Source organism: Pelmatolapia mariae, linkage group LG10_11 (assembly GCF_036321145.2).
Source record: "Pelmatolapia mariae isolate MD_Pm_ZW linkage group LG10_11, Pm_UMD_F_2, whole genome shotgun sequence".
NCBI lineage: Eukaryota > Metazoa > Chordata > Actinopteri > Cichliformes > Cichlidae > Pelmatolapia > Pelmatolapia mariae.
This window is the reverse complement of record NC_086236.1, coordinates 54,516,979-54,531,363: the sequence shown is the minus strand read 5'-3', so window position 1 is coordinate 54,531,363 and position 14,385 is coordinate 54,516,979. Positions and strand designations below refer to the sequence as shown.

Sequence of the window (14,385 nt, the reverse complement as noted above, 5' to 3'; positions counted from 1 at the left end):
GCTGCAGTGGGTGCATTGCTGACTTGTTGTTTGCATTGGCCATGTGTGTGCAAATGTATGTTTCACATATTTATATTTTCTCTTCGTATTCTTATTCATTCCTACACTTTATTATCAAAGTTATTTGTTCCACCATCACTGAATAAAATGTCCAAACCAAAGTTTTTATTTCTTCTGTGGCAATAACCCTGACAAGAGGTGACCACTCTTGCGAAATTAAAACAAACACTGCAGTCAGAAATGTCCCGTTCAAGCGCAGTCGCAAGCAGCTTTATTAACTATGCAAAAAATATCAGGTAATTAAAAATATATATATGTTGGTCCGACTAAAAAATTCAGCTTATCAGTTAATCGGCTATAGTGCGTAATCTACCCAGTAGTACATTTACTACCCCATTCACTGAGCAAGACAAAGACCTACTCCACACCTGGTGCACAGCCTTTTGTTACCTAAACACCTCCCACTAATACGCCCACTATTCTCATTCATCTCGCAGGGACCTGTACATTCTCATATACTACATAACACATCCACTGACTCTTAAAAATGCCACACAGTGGCATAATGTATGGGATAAGTCCAGTTTCTCCTCAGCGCTGGGTTACAGGCGTATCTGCTGTTTGGGTTTTCATCATTAATAGCCTACTCATGATGAAAAGTAATGTAAAAGTTATTATTTGAAACAAAATAGTAACCCACATGTAAAACACACAGCAGTCACGAGAGTTAAAGTGACTGTAGCAGAGTCAACATAAATAACTCAAGTAAAAATAACTCATCTCTTATGACTCATTCTCATGAGCAAAAAGTGAGGTTCATGTGTCATTTCATGCAACTGAATGGGTTTGTGGTGTAACGGGAAAGTTAAAAAATGAGAAGTTAATGAAAAGCTTTCTCTGGCAAGTAATTAAATTACATGCTGCATTACGGCCCTGTCCTTTATTAAGGTCATTAACTGCTCACACCTGCATGGGTTTAAGTTGTGTCCATTTTGTGGCAGAAAGTTAAAAAATCTTCTTTTTTTTAAAAAATATATATATTTTTATAATTTACAACATCCAACTTCGATAGCTAGGGATTGGACTGCCAGGGTCTCTCTTCTTGAATGCCACCCAGCACACACTGCACCTGACTCTACGTCACCTTCTGGGTTGTGGGCCTATACGAGGGTAGCCCTTTATCCTGGGCAGGGTAAACTGTCCCCAGATCTGACCAATTAGACTACTGCACTTGGCAACAAGTGCACTCATAGCTCAAAAACAGTACTGAAAGTACAAATACCTCAGACACATAGCTAAACATAGCTCCAGCTCAATCAACTGAACTGAGTTTAAAGGAACCCACTGTCATCCTGAAATATGTATGAAAGCCACCACAGACAGAAGGTGCTTCGATGACATCAAAGAAGTGATGCACTGCTGACTGTAAGCATGAATTACTGTACCGTTGCATCTTCATGCAACCTCTGTTCTTGATTCAACTGATGAAAATGATTGCTTTCCCCAGCTTTGCAAACACATGCCTGTAAGTATCCTCCTAATCATTCTGATAGTGGTGGGAGGATTCTACATTTACACCAAGAGGAAGCGCAACAAGGATCTGGGGAAATCCGATTTATTCTGGATCTGGAGGTTGAATACTTCCACAATGACCACAATGTTTTCCTTCTTGGTCTGCAGCTAATGATCAGCCCAGTACTGAAATGGTAAGATATCAGGATGATGCCGAGTCAAGCTCACATGTCCTAGTTCACTAATGTTGGTGCTCTTCTCCTCAGACTCATGTGTATGAGGTCGTTCAGGATGATCGTAATGAGGAACAACAACAGCAACTACATTTAAAAAGAGAAGCAGCCACTGCAACAACCACTTTTTATAATTTATTACAAGCTGTGAACTAGAGTGAAACCACATGCTATTCTTTGTCTTTATCTCAAACTTCAAAATCATCAACAGATGTGGTTTACAAAACCTGTTTGAAAACAGACTTTTTTCTATTCCAAGAAACAGAAATGCAAAGTAAATCAGCTCCTCCTTTGCCAGACATGCATGCAAGATGTTTTAAAGTAAATTAAAACATGTATGATTACATTGTAAGCATTTTTGAAAAACACATTTTATTTCAATAATATGGTTTTTAAATTATACATTTTTAAATTGTATTTTACACACTCAGTCAAACTACACAGCAAAGATTAGATAACCGCAAAGGAAAATCTTCTTTAGCTTGAAAATGGCTAATATTGGACTGCAGTAAAAGAGAGAAATTATTTTTTGCGACAGGCTAAGATTTGAAAATCATAATCAATTGAGAAAACAAGGCATGATACCGCTAACAAGTAACCAAGATTACGTCTGGCATTGGGTACAGACTGCTGACAAGCTGGCTTGGATTATCTGTGAGAAAAGAAAAAGGTTCAAGTCAAGTGTTGAACAGAAAGGCATCAAAGAGGCTAAAAAGCGCAGTAAGAAGAGAGTTTGGCACTCACTCCCCAAAGGCGCAACAATTTCATATGTAGACATACAATTACCTGAATAACAAGAAAACACAGAACTATTTAAACAACTCAACACTACATTAAGTTAGTATGATTGTATGATAGTGTGATAATTTCAATTCAATTCAATTTTATTTATATAGCGCCAAAACACAACAACAGTCGCCTCAAGGTGCTTTATATTGTACAGTAGATCGTACAATAATAGATATAGAGAAAAGCCCAACAATCATATGACCCCCTATGAGCAAGCACTTTGGCGACAGTGGGAAAGAAAAACTCCCTTTTAACAGGAAGAAACCTCCAGCAGAACCAGGCTCAGGGAGGGGCGGCCATCTGCTGCGACCGGTTGGGGTGAGAGAAGGAAAACAGGATGAAAGACATGCTGTGGAAGAGAGACAGAGATTAATAACAGATATGATTCGATGCAGAGAGGTCTATTAACACATGGTAAGTGAGAAAGGTGACCGGAAAGGAAAAACTCAATGCATCATGGGAATCCCCCGGCAGCCTACGTCTATTGCAGCACAACTAAGGGAGGATTCAGGGTCACCTGGTCCAGTCCTAACTATATGCTTTAGCGAAAAGGAAAGTTTTAAGCCTAATCTTAAAAGTAGAGATAGTGTCTGTCTCCCAAATCCAAACTGGAAGCTGGTTCCACAGATTAGCGGCCTGAAAACTGAAGGCTCTCCCTCCCATTCTACTTTTAAATACTCTAGGAACAACAAGTAAGCCTGCAGTGCGAGAGCGAAGTGCTCTAATAGGGTGATATGGTACTACAAGGTCATTAAGATAAGATGGGGCCTGATTATTTTAAGACCTTGTATGTGAGGAGCAGGATTTTGAATTAAATTCTGGATTTAACAGGAAGCCAATGAAGGGAAGCCAATACAGGAGAAATATGCTCTCTCTTTCTAGTCCCTGTCAGTACTCTTACTGCAGCATTTTGGATTAACTGAAGGCTTTTCAGGGAGGTTTTAGGACATCCTGATAATAATGAATTACAGTAGTCCAGCCTGGAAGTAATAAATGCATGAACTAGTTTTTCAGCATCATTCTGAGACAGGATATTTCTAATTTTAGAGATGTTGCGCAAATGGAAGAAAGCAGTCGTACATATTTGTTTAATGTGTGCATTGAAGGACATGTCTTGGTCAAAAGACATGAGACTTTCAACTCTTTCATAAGAATGAAAGTGTTGAAAGTCAGATCAAACCAAAAAGGTGCCTGTAGTGTAACTGTGTGAATCTCCGGATTTTGCATAAAATGGAACAGCTAGTGAAGAGACAAAGATCAGTCACACACACAGGCCTTTTTATTTTTGCTTCCACTTATTTTCATTTCCTTGACGTTACACAGAAGTCTCGACTTGAAACTATAACCAGTCTTTTGGTTGTTCTTTACCTTATTATGCGATCCATAACTGCCAGTTTTGTGCATAAGCTACAAAACTGGCCCAATAAATAAAATTAATCATTGCACTTGTAGTTAAAGTTGGGAGAGGAAAATAAAACAGAGAGTTCTTACGGAGAAATTTAAAAAAAAAAAAAAAAACGGGAAATAATCAGTTGCTTATTTTTTGTTTTTGTACAGAAAGAAAATTTGCAAAGAAAACATAAGAATATAAACTACACACATACATGAAACCTGGAAAAAATAGCATATTTCAATTTAAATGAACATTCATACACAGAGAATTGTCTGACGTACACATTTTCTAATGTTGTTAAGTTGCTTATTAACACTGTTTTTTGTTGGCCTCATGACAAATATTTGACTCCTCATATTTAGCATTGCAGGTTATTTCATCCCTAAGAACACAGTCATCATTCCTAATCTTTTTGGAGCACATCAGGATCCTGAAGTTTGGGCTGACCCATACAGCTTCAAACCAGGTACTGTCCCAAACGCTGTGTGATTTGTGTTCATTTCACTTGGCTCAGAAGAGTTCAAATAAAGTATTGACACTCTCTCTTTCAGAGCGCTTTCTGAAAGAAGGAGGAGGAAGCGGAGGCGGCTCCACCCGTGACCTGATCCCTTTTGGAAGGGGGGCTCGGCTCTGCCTGGGAGAGTCTGTGGCCAAAATGGAGCTTTTTCTGTTCAGTGCCTACTTGCTGAGAGATTTTCAGTTCCTCCTGCCTGAGAGCGAGACCTCACTGCCTGATCTGAGAGGAGTTGCCAGTGTTGTGCTTAAAATCAAGGCCTATAAAGTTGTAGCACGTCCAAGACCTGTGACTAATCCCTGAGCTGCAGTGGGTGCATTGCTGACTTGTTGTTTGCATTGGCCATGTGTGTGCAAATGTATGTTTCACATATTTATATTTTCTCTTCGTATTCTTATTCATTCCTACACTTTATTATCAAAGTTATTTGTTCCACCATCACTGAATAAAATGTCCAAACCAAAGTTTTTATTTCTTCATTGGCAATGCACAGAATAACTGCACTGTTGGTGCTTATTAATGTTCACCAGTAGTGGAGGGAAATTACAACAATGATCATATAAGTAATTATATTTTTGCAAAATGAAAAACTAAAGTAAGAGGAGTAAAAAATCGTAAAAAATGAATGCTGTTAATGTATCTACGGACACCACAATGTGAAAGAGCCTTCTTTTTTGCAGGTTTCACTGAATCTGACAGCACCACCTGGTGGACAAACCTTAAAAATGCACACATAGTGACAGTATATGGGATAGGTTCAGTCTCTCCACAGCACTGGATTACAGCAGTATCTGCTGTTTGGGTTGTCACATAATTAATAGCATCCTGGTGATGAAAAGGAATGTAGACGTTATTATTAAAAAATAATTTAATTGACAGGTAAATCACAACAGTCACAACACTTAAATTGATTGTGACAATTTTGAATAAACATGACGGAGTCGATCACAACATAAATATAAATTTCTCTTATGAGTCATTCTCCTCAGCTAAACATGATCTTCGTGTGTCATTTCCTGTAAAAGTGTTTTGCAAAACTTCTGCTATAAGAGCATTTTGCAATAACAAAGAAAAACTGGATACGGCAAGATGGACTCGCTTTCACTGTTGGTACTCTGTCTTTTTTATCTCACACAGGCAGCAAGTGGACATCATCCAACTGGTAATTATACAAATATATAACACCTATTAATATATATACACATGATGTAATATACTCACACACGGTACCTGTAGAACCCTCTTGGACATGGCTTGATTTCATCCTCTCTGATTGTTTTCTAACCCACGAGGCACCATTATGAGACAAAACTTGTTGGTGTCATAGAAAAATAATTAGTCAGTGGTTACTGTTTTTTTTTTTACCTTATATTGTACTAAACTCACAAAATAATTGTGATCTCAGATACTCACTCAGTCCTTTGTGAACTGCTCACACGTACACAGGTGTTACAGTTTTCATTTTATGGCACATATATAGACTTTAAGAAATCTTTTTAATTAAAAAAAATGCATTTTTCTGTAATTTTCTTCAGTGAACCCTTTGCTGATGGTCGCTGTAGAAGGAGATAATGTTACTTTGCCATGTGGTATACCTTCTATCAAAACCTGCTCTTCTATCAGCTGGGACATGAGTGCAGAATTTAATTTAACTGATGAGATTATAAAGAAAGAAAAACCGACAGCTCCAAACAGCCACAGGTATCGCCTGCTCAAAGACTGCTCTCTGCAGATTACTCAGCTGGTGCTCAATGACGCACGGCTTTACACGTGTAAGAGTGGAACACTCAAGTCAAGTGTTTCACTTCGAATTCTTTGCAGTAAGTGTTTTTGCTTCACACCTTCTTTTTGTTTTTTTTTGTTTTACATACAGAACTAGTAAACAAAAATATCACAATGCTCACTTTTTTTATCCACCAGTTACTGAAAGGTCACTTCCTGCAAATGACAAAAAGATGGAGCTTCATTGTTACCTCAGTACAGATAAAGGAGCTGACCCCTGTTTCTACCACAAAGAGCTTCATATCCACTGGAGCACTGAGGATGATACACCATTAAATGGAAGTAGATTTGTAATTGAACATCCACGTGATTGCTTCTCTAAACTGATCATTGATAAAAAATTGACAGACCACCACAGAAAATGGAGATGTCATCTAACTCAGAATGACCTTGTTAAAGCCACGATCAGTTATACGACATCAGTAGAAGGTGCTACACAGCCCGTACACAAAATGAAAAATGTTGCTCAATATGTACAAAGTGTGACCAGTTCTCCCTTTTCCCCAGATGGACTAGAGGAAGTGTTTGCCACAGTGGGTGAGTCAGTACTATTGACTTGTGGCAACACTTCCTCTCCTGATATGAAGTGGACTTTGCGTGAAAAGCAACTGGGAGATGCTAGCTCACCTGATAATGGCCTAATAAAAGCATCGCATGTGAATCAGGATTCCTCTCTGGTCATTAGCAGACTGAGCTCACTGCATGCTGGAGACTACCAGTGTTCACACTCCACTGATAAAAAAAATGTGCTCAATAGGTTCAGGCTGCATACCCTTGATGGTAAGTATTAAAACTTTGTAGATGCAAGTATATATATATATATATATATATATATATATATATATATATATATATATATATATATATATATATATATATTAGGGGTGCAACGATACACAAAATTCACGGTTCGGTTCGGTTCGATACTTTGGTGTCACGGTTCGATATTTTTTCGATACAAAAAAATGTTCATGCCTTTTTAATTTGTCATTTATTAAAATTATAAATATATATTTTAACTCAAAAGTACAGTTTTTAAATTTAATGTTGCTGAAATGACAAAGTAATAAAAAAATAAATATCTGATGGAGAAATCCCTCATCTTTGGAAAAGAGAGTTTATTACAGAGAAATGGCTCTTTCCAAAATAAAAGCTATACTATACGCTTCTTCTGGGGTATACTTTCAGCAGCATATTAAACATATCAGGTCCCCATAAGGAGAATCATGTGCTAACGGCTGTCTAAATGACTCGGGTAAAGTTTGTAGCATGCGTGCTTGTTGTTTTTGTCTGCTTCCACTTGTCTTTGCACTAGGATGATGTCGGCGTAAATGTGCAGTCATATTCATTGTGTTCCCACTAGTGCTGTCAGCGTTAATCTGAAATGACATTAACGCCACAACACGGCAAATCTCCGTTAACGAGCTACCGCGGATCGCCCCGTGCGTGGGGCTGGACGGCGTCAACACGTTAACGAGCAAACTGCACTAACGCAGTAGTTCCCACCCATGTAATTGAACACTGCGTGGCACATCCGACATACTGTTGTACTTTTGTCCATGATGCGCTTACCTTCAGGGTCATACTTCACATGAAGACCAAAATAGTTCCAAAGGCCAGATCTGAATGAGGGAGGGGGAGGTTCAATTTACCATGTTGCAACGAGCTAAGCTTCTGTCTTGCTAGCTTGCGCTGCGCTCAGTGGATCTGCGCTTGACAGTGCAGCCTAGGCGGAGTAGTCGAACGCAGATCCACTGAGCTCTCAACACAGACAGCATCGTCAGAAGAAAAGTTGATAAAATAAATTAAAAATTTTGTATTGTTCGATACACATGCGTACCGAACCGAAAGCACTGTATCGAACGGTTCAATATCGATACGAGTATCGTTGCACCCCTAATATATATATATATACATATATATATATATATATATATGAGAGAGAGAGAGATCTGATGTTTCATCTCTCATGTTCTACATTTTTACAGTAACTGCAATGCCTGCAGGGCTCAGAGGAGAGAATCTCACCTTGACCTGTGCACTTACCTGTGCCACAGAATGTGAAAAAGACTTTGAATTAACTTGGTCAGGAAGTGCCCACAAAGGTTGGCAGAGTGAATTAATGAATATCAATAATACTCTGATGAAGAAGTTATTTCTCCCAGAGTCATCAGTGAGATCATACGAAGATATAACATGCTCTGTGCACAGAGAGGGTGCTCTGGTGGCATCAAAAAAGTGGCGCGCCATTGACCGTAAGCATGAATTACTGTACTGTTGCCTTGACTGCTGAATGCACCCTCTATTTATGACTAAACTGATCGGAAAATTATTCCTTTCCCCAGCTCTGCAAACACCTGCCTGGGTAGGCCTGCCTCTAGTCATCCTGATAGTGGCGGGTGGGCTCTACATTTACACCAAGAGGAAGCGCAACAAGGATGCAGGTATTGAATGTGCTTCAGAAATTACAACCAAACAACAGCTACAACATGAATTACTCTAAGGCTTTGATGGAGGTTGAATATTTCCACAATGACCACAGTGTTTTCCTTCTTGGTCTGCAGCTAATGATCAGCCCAGTACTGAAATGGTAAGATATCAAAAAACAGGATCATGCCGAGTCAAGCTCACATGTCCTAGTTCACTAATGTTGGTGCTCTTCTCCTCAGACTCATGTGTACGAGGTCGTTCAGGATGATCGTAATGAGGAACAACAACAGCAACTACATTTAAAAAGAGAAGCAGCCACTGCAACAACCAGTTTTTATGATTTATTACAAGCTGTGAACTAGAGTGAAACCACACGCTGTTGTTTGTCTTTATCACAAACTTCAAAATCATCAACAGAAGTGGTTTACAAAACCTGTTTGAAAAAAGAATTTTTTCCATTCCAAGAAACAGAAATGCAAAGTAAATCAGCTCCTCCTTTGCCTTGCTACAGACATGCATGCAAGATTTTAAAGAAATAAAGTTACAAAAACATGATTGGTTACATTATAAGCATGCAAACCTATCTACTTTTGAAAATCCAAACCACACTGCAAGGATGAGATAACCGCAGAGGAGAATCTTCTTCCTTACTTGAAAATGGTTATTATTGGACTGCAACAAAGGAGAGAAAAATGTTTTGCTTTTTTTGGTTTTTGTTGTTGTTGGGTTGTTTTTTGTTGACATGATAAGATTTGAACATTTTAATTTGCACAATTTCATAAAGGAGGCAAAACTTCATACAACTTACAGGTAACTAAGCTTTCGTCTGGCATTTGATACAGACTGTTGATTCGCTGGCCTGGAGTATCTGTGAAAAAAGAAAAAGGTTCAAGTCAAGTGTTGAACAGAAAGGCATCACAGTGGCTAAAAAGCGCAGTAAGAAGAGAGTTGGCACTCACTTGTCAAAGGCGCAACAATCTCATAGGTAGACATACAATTACCTGAATAACAAGAAAACAGAACTATTTAAACAACTCAACACTACATTAAGTTAGTATGACTGTATGACAGTGTGATAAGAATGAAAGAGTTTAAAGTCAGATCAAACCGTTAAAGCGCCTCTGGTGTAACTGTGTGATTCTCTGGGTTTTGCATCTGCGGTACACAACGAATCCAATCACAGCAGCAATTATGATCATCCCCAAAATGACACAGACCACAACTGCAATTAAAGCATCATTGCTCTCCTCCTTCCTTTGTGACAGAGATATATCATTGGCTTTTCGTGCTAAAGAGAACAAGGAGAAAGTTAAAGCAATAATATAGTGAACATCTAATCATAAATATGATTTAATGAATGTGCAAGACAGCAAAGGCAAACAGACCTGGCAGACTCGGAGTTTTTGTTGGAATAACCGGAACCACTGTGGTCACAAAAGCTTCATTGAAGAAACAGGAATCTTACATATTACTTGTGTGCATGTTTGATCATTGCTTTTGATATGTCAAAGAAAAAAATCACTGACCTTGTACTTGTAGATTGGTGTCAAAGCAGCGCTGAGTTTTACCAAGCGTGTAACTGCATCTATACCAGCCACTGTCGCTGGTGTTCACAGACTGGAAAGTCAGAGATGTACCATTAGTTTTGGCTTTGCTGGAGTCGAGTGATTCACGCATGTCTCCTTTCTGGATTGCCCAGGAGATGTTTTGAGTTTCTTGTTGTCCAGTTGTCATGTTTACTGGGCAGTTTAGCTTGGCAGGCATGCTGGGTTCTGCCTTCACAGGTTCAAGGACTTTGCAGTCTGCAAGATCATAACAAATCATGTGACTCACCAGTGAGATATTTGCTTGTAAAGTAAAGATAAAGTACTAAAAAGTTTTACCTTTTATTCTCAAAGATATGTTTTTGGCCGCAACACGGTCCCATCCTTTCCACGTTTCACAAGTGTACAGTCCTGCGTCGGATTTTTGAGGTTTTGTCAGAGTTAAGCATTTTTGTCCATTTCCATCAGCTACCCATTTTACACGTTTATACACATCGTTGCTCGGTGTGGGCCATTTAAACATATCCTTCACTTGATTAGGATCTGTAGCAAACTTTGTCACGCTGTATCTGTAGCAGCTGTTTGGATCCGTGTCATTTAGACTGAAACAAGTGAGAGCTACATCTTCTTCTTGAACAGCTAAGATGGTCTCAGTATCTGTTAAGCCAAAAGTTAAATAATGAGTCTAAATGTACTAATACATGCATCGCATTCAAGGAAGCAAGTACCTCAATTTTGCTGGTTAGAAAGTTTACACCAAAATATGCATCAGATAAGCAGCATGCATATTTTTAGATTCATGGCATATAATTAAATTGCATTTGTTGTTAAATAATTTTTGGAGCCAAGATGATATACACTGAATAAACCTTTAGTTATTTAATTACAAATGTAGTAAGCATATTTAAAAAGCTTTTATTTTATGCAATCAGATCCAGACATTATCTGCAGAACTGCTTACCTCCAAATCCTGATGCGACATTCAACAGAATTAAAGAAAGGTAACCCTGAAGATATAAATGTAACATGTTCTGTGTAATGCAGCTAGTGAAGAGACAAAGATCAGTCACCTCTAGACCTTTTTATTTTCACTTCCTTGAAGTTACATAGAAGTCTCAACTGGAAACTACCATGAGTCTTTTGGATGTTCTTTACCTGATTATGTGATCAACAATACCACAGTGTGGCAAGAACTAGGCATTACATTTGGCCAGTTTTGTGGCCAAGTTGCTTTCTGGGCTCATGTTTAAAGTTAGGAAAAGAAAGTGATAAAGCTGCACTAAAGTTCTCTCCAAACACACTGATCTGACTTATGTGACTGCTTAAACCATTTTACTTCCACCCGTTCCAGTGGAGCTGTTCACTGGTACAGACATTTCACCTTTGAGGTACTTCCAGGTGTAAATGTGCATAACTCTTTCACTTTAAATGAATAAAAAGGAACCCACACCCAGAAAAAAAAACTGTGAATAACAAAATATGATGTAATCCAAAAATGCCTCATGAGCAAAAGTTTCCAGACTAGAGCACTAAAGAAAGATCTTATTGCCACATACGTCTTCTTCCTAAAACAAACAATTTTAAATAAGTTGATAGATCACACGTGTGTTCTGCATGCACAGTTCTCCTAAATTATTATCTGTGTCATCAGGTTGGCCTTGTTTTCTGCAGCCTTAAATGTAACAGAGGAACCTCTTCTGTCTAACTGAAACTTTGTCACTTCACTTCCTCTTCTCGTTCAGTTTATAGAAGCATCATCGTAACCTTCCGCCTGTGTTTGTGTTGGTTTCGCAGTTTCTCAGCTCTCTTGACAGAAATGGACCGTGTTCAAGGTTAGTTCGTCTTTCTGTTGGCTTCGGTTGTTAAAGCCACTTTAACCAGCCTGAATAATACAAGACTGAATTTACTTATTTAATCATTTATTTATGTTATTAATTCATTCATTAAACTATCAGTTCTTATTGATCATTTGTGAGAGTTCTTTCAGGCTGTTGTTGTTCCTAAATATTGGTTTTTCACAGGTGGTAAAGCATTTGGTCTTCTAAAGTCTCAGCAGGACGAAAAGCTAAACAGTATCAACGAGGTGAGCTAAACACAGAACTGGTAGGTTCAAGACATCGACAGACACCCTGCAATGCTAAATTGTGTATTTATGTCATTATTAGGCTTTTCTCACAGATCCTAAATATGAAGGAGAGGAAGACCTGGCCTCAAAGCTTGAAATGTTTAAAAGTGAGTCTCAAAGGGGGTACCAGTAACACTTCAGTTCATTGTTCAATTGGTGCAAAGTCATAAATTTTGGAATAATAATAATCATATTGTTTATGTTACAGAGAAATACATGGAATTTGATCTCAACGACAAAGGGGAAATAGGTAGGATGCCACTAGCCGTGTAGCCCTGAAGTAATTTTTTTTTAGCAACATTAAGCAAGTGCTACTTTCAGTAGCGACTCAGACAAAAAAAACCAACAAAATAAACCTCTCAGATTAAGCAAGCAATAACGTTTTTTACTTCATTTTTCTTTCTGCACACTTATAATTTTATAGACATAATGGGTTTGAAGAGGATGTTGGAGAAACTTGGACTGGCCAAGACTCACCTGGAACTGAAAAAAATGATGGCAGAGGTGGTTGGAAGTAGCTCAAAAGACACTATCAGCTACAATGACTTCCTCAATATGATGCTGGGAAAGAGAAATGCAATTTTAAAACTGTGAGTATGAAATAAGTCGCTATTCAAAGCATAGCTGTAGACTGCAAGTGGAGTCCAAGGTCAAATAAGGTTATTACGAGATGAAGTTCCCAAACGACTGAAAAACTGAACTAATACTGGACTTCAGAAACCTATACTTGTGAAATTACTGGTTATGTTGATGGCCTTAATTCAAAATGTTGATGATCAAACTGAGCCTATATGTCAAAGTAGTCCTTCAGATATTTTCTGCAGTTTGGTTAACTTGGGTAATGAGTTTCATTTACATGAACACTTTCTTCTCATTTACTTTCATTTTACTTGCTACGTGCACATGCTCTGTAGGTTTGTCTTTTTGTTGTAGGCAGTGGGGGTAAAAGGATCCTATCCATCTCAATGTGATAATAACAATTTTACATAAATAAATACTATTCACAACAGCTTGCACAGCAACCCATAAGATACATTTATAGATGAGAAGAGTTTTTCTTAGAAGGAATAATAAAAGAAATCTTGTATTTCAATTCCAGCACAGAAGCATTTTCATAAATAAACTGAAACTACTTAAGATCTAGGCCTACCACTTACTGACAATAGAGAAACAAATGCGTAACGTCTGAGGTTTGCAAGAATGCTTTTTAAAGCATGTAAAATGTCTTGTTTTTATTCAAGGATCTTGATGTTTGAAGGCATGGCAAAGGAAGAAGAGCAGAAAGAAGTTGGACCACCTCGTCGTAAAACCTTTTCAGACCTGCCCTGACCTGACCTGACCTCCCATCCCAGCTGAAATCTGTCAATAAACCTCTCTCTCGCTCTCTCTCTCTCTCTCTCCTCCCCCCCCCCCCCCCCCCCTAGATTTTAAAATCAATCAAAGATAAAGTTGTGAAAAAAAAAATGAAACATGAAGTAAAATGTGCAATTTTCATGAAGAGATGTAAACTAGCCTGCATGTACTAGAACTGTACTGTTCTAGGTGTTTGTTCAAGTGCTCTGATAATGTGAAATGTACATGGCAGTGGCAAAATATGTGATCGGTGTGGTTCATATTAGAAGGTCAGCATTATTACAAGTTCATTAAAAATTACGTGGTTAAACAGTCACGGATCTCATGTTGTGTTTGTTAAAGTGAAAAGATTAAACTGCATTGTATTTTGCATTTCTGTTTTTAACCCTTATAGCTAAAAGAGCCTAAAAGTAAAAATATTAAACACATGAGATATATATACAAATAGCTGCTTTCGCTCGCCTTTATTTTATATTCTTTCATATTAATTAAAAAAAACCCAAAACAAAGGTATGTTTCCATTGCATCTCCTCCATGCATCAAGGCATTTTACAGACAGAGGAGATAGAGGCACACCTCTTAACTATCACATTCAATTTGGGATGCATGACTGACATTATCATAACATTAGCCTACTTGAACTAAGGTGAACCATGTCTAATTTGGATCTGACGTATTACTTCCATTATTATTGGATTTGTTTGTATTTA

The 14,385-nt window shown here is 38.1% G+C and overlaps 3 protein-coding genes across 3 annotated transcripts; 2 read left to right on the top strand and 1 right to left on the bottom strand.

Annotated features, from left to right (window-relative positions):
• Positions 1-6,134: 6,134 nt before the first annotated feature.
• On the top strand, positions 6,135-9,015 carry LOC134635453 (uncharacterized). The gene is made up of 7 exons (XM_063484834.2): positions 6,135-6,261; positions 6,362-6,652; positions 6,731-7,003; positions 8,212-8,478; positions 8,569-8,667; positions 8,788-8,813; positions 8,893-9,015. The coding sequence occupies exons 2-7, from the start codon at positions 6,397-6,399 to the stop codon at positions 9,013-9,015; spliced, it is 1,044 nt and encodes a 347-aa protein (XP_063340904.2). The 5' UTR covers positions 6,135-6,261; positions 6,362-6,396.
• Positions 9,016-9,284: 269 nt separating this feature from the next.
• On the bottom strand, positions 9,285-11,224 carry LOC134636448 (uncharacterized). The gene is made up of 8 exons (XM_063486431.1): positions 11,159-11,224; positions 10,537-10,854; positions 10,180-10,455; positions 10,039-10,092; positions 9,762-9,941; positions 9,613-9,654; positions 9,462-9,521; positions 9,285-9,325 (listed from the first exon to the last, which is right to left on the bottom strand). The coding sequence occupies exons 2-8, from the start codon at positions 10,718-10,720 to the stop codon at positions 9,318-9,320; spliced, it is 804 nt and encodes a 267-aa protein (XP_063342501.1). The 5' UTR covers positions 10,721-10,854; positions 11,159-11,224; the 3' UTR covers positions 9,285-9,317.
• On the top strand, positions 11,156-14,008 carry LOC134636449 (allograft inflammatory factor 1-like). The gene is made up of 7 exons (XM_063486432.1): positions 11,156-11,198; positions 11,940-12,029; positions 12,219-12,280; positions 12,363-12,429; positions 12,531-12,572; positions 12,747-12,912; positions 13,564-14,008. Exons 1-7 carry the CDS (start codon positions 11,171-11,173, stop codon positions 13,649-13,651), a joined length of 543 nt encoding a protein of 180 aa, XP_063342502.1. The 5' UTR covers positions 11,156-11,170; the 3' UTR covers positions 13,652-14,008.
• The last annotated feature ends 377 nt before the right edge of the window (positions 14,009-14,385 follow it).

Bases quoted from the DNA above. Each gene is read 5' to 3' on its own strand.
- LOC134636448 (XM_063486431.1), bottom strand. From the start codon at position 10,720: ATGTTTAAATGGCCCACACCGAGCAACGATGTGTATAAACGTGTAAAA. The intron at 9,655-9,761 runs GTTTGATCTGAC...CTTGTTATTCAG, and splicing joins ACACCAGAGGCGCTTTAACG to GTAATTGTATGTCTACCTAT. The intron at 9,522-9,612 runs GTGAGTGCCAAC...CTTTTTTCACAG, and splicing joins GATTGTTGCGCCTTTGACAA to ATACTCCAGGCCAGCGAATC.
- LOC134635453 (XM_063484834.2), top strand. From the start codon at position 6,397: ATGGAGCTTCATTGTTACCTCAGTACAGATAAAGGAGCTGACCCCTGT. The intron at 7,004-8,211 runs GTAAGTATTAAA...ACATTTTTACAG, and splicing joins CAGGCTGCATACCCTTGATG to TAACTGCAATGCCTGCAGGG. The intron at 8,814-8,892 runs GTAAGATATCAA...TCTTCTCCTCAG, and splicing joins ATCAGCCCAGTACTGAAATG to ACTCATGTGTACGAGGTCGT.
- LOC134636449 (XM_063486432.1), top strand. From the start codon at position 11,171: ATGCGACATTCAACAGAATTAAAGAAAG. The intron at 12,430-12,530 runs GTGAGTCTCAAA...TTTATGTTACAG, and splicing joins AAAGCTTGAAATGTTTAAAA to AGAAATACATGGAATTTGAT. The intron at 12,573-12,746 runs GTAGGATGCCAC...ATAATTTTATAG, and splicing joins CAACGACAAAGGGGAAATAG to ACATAATGGGTTTGAAGAGG.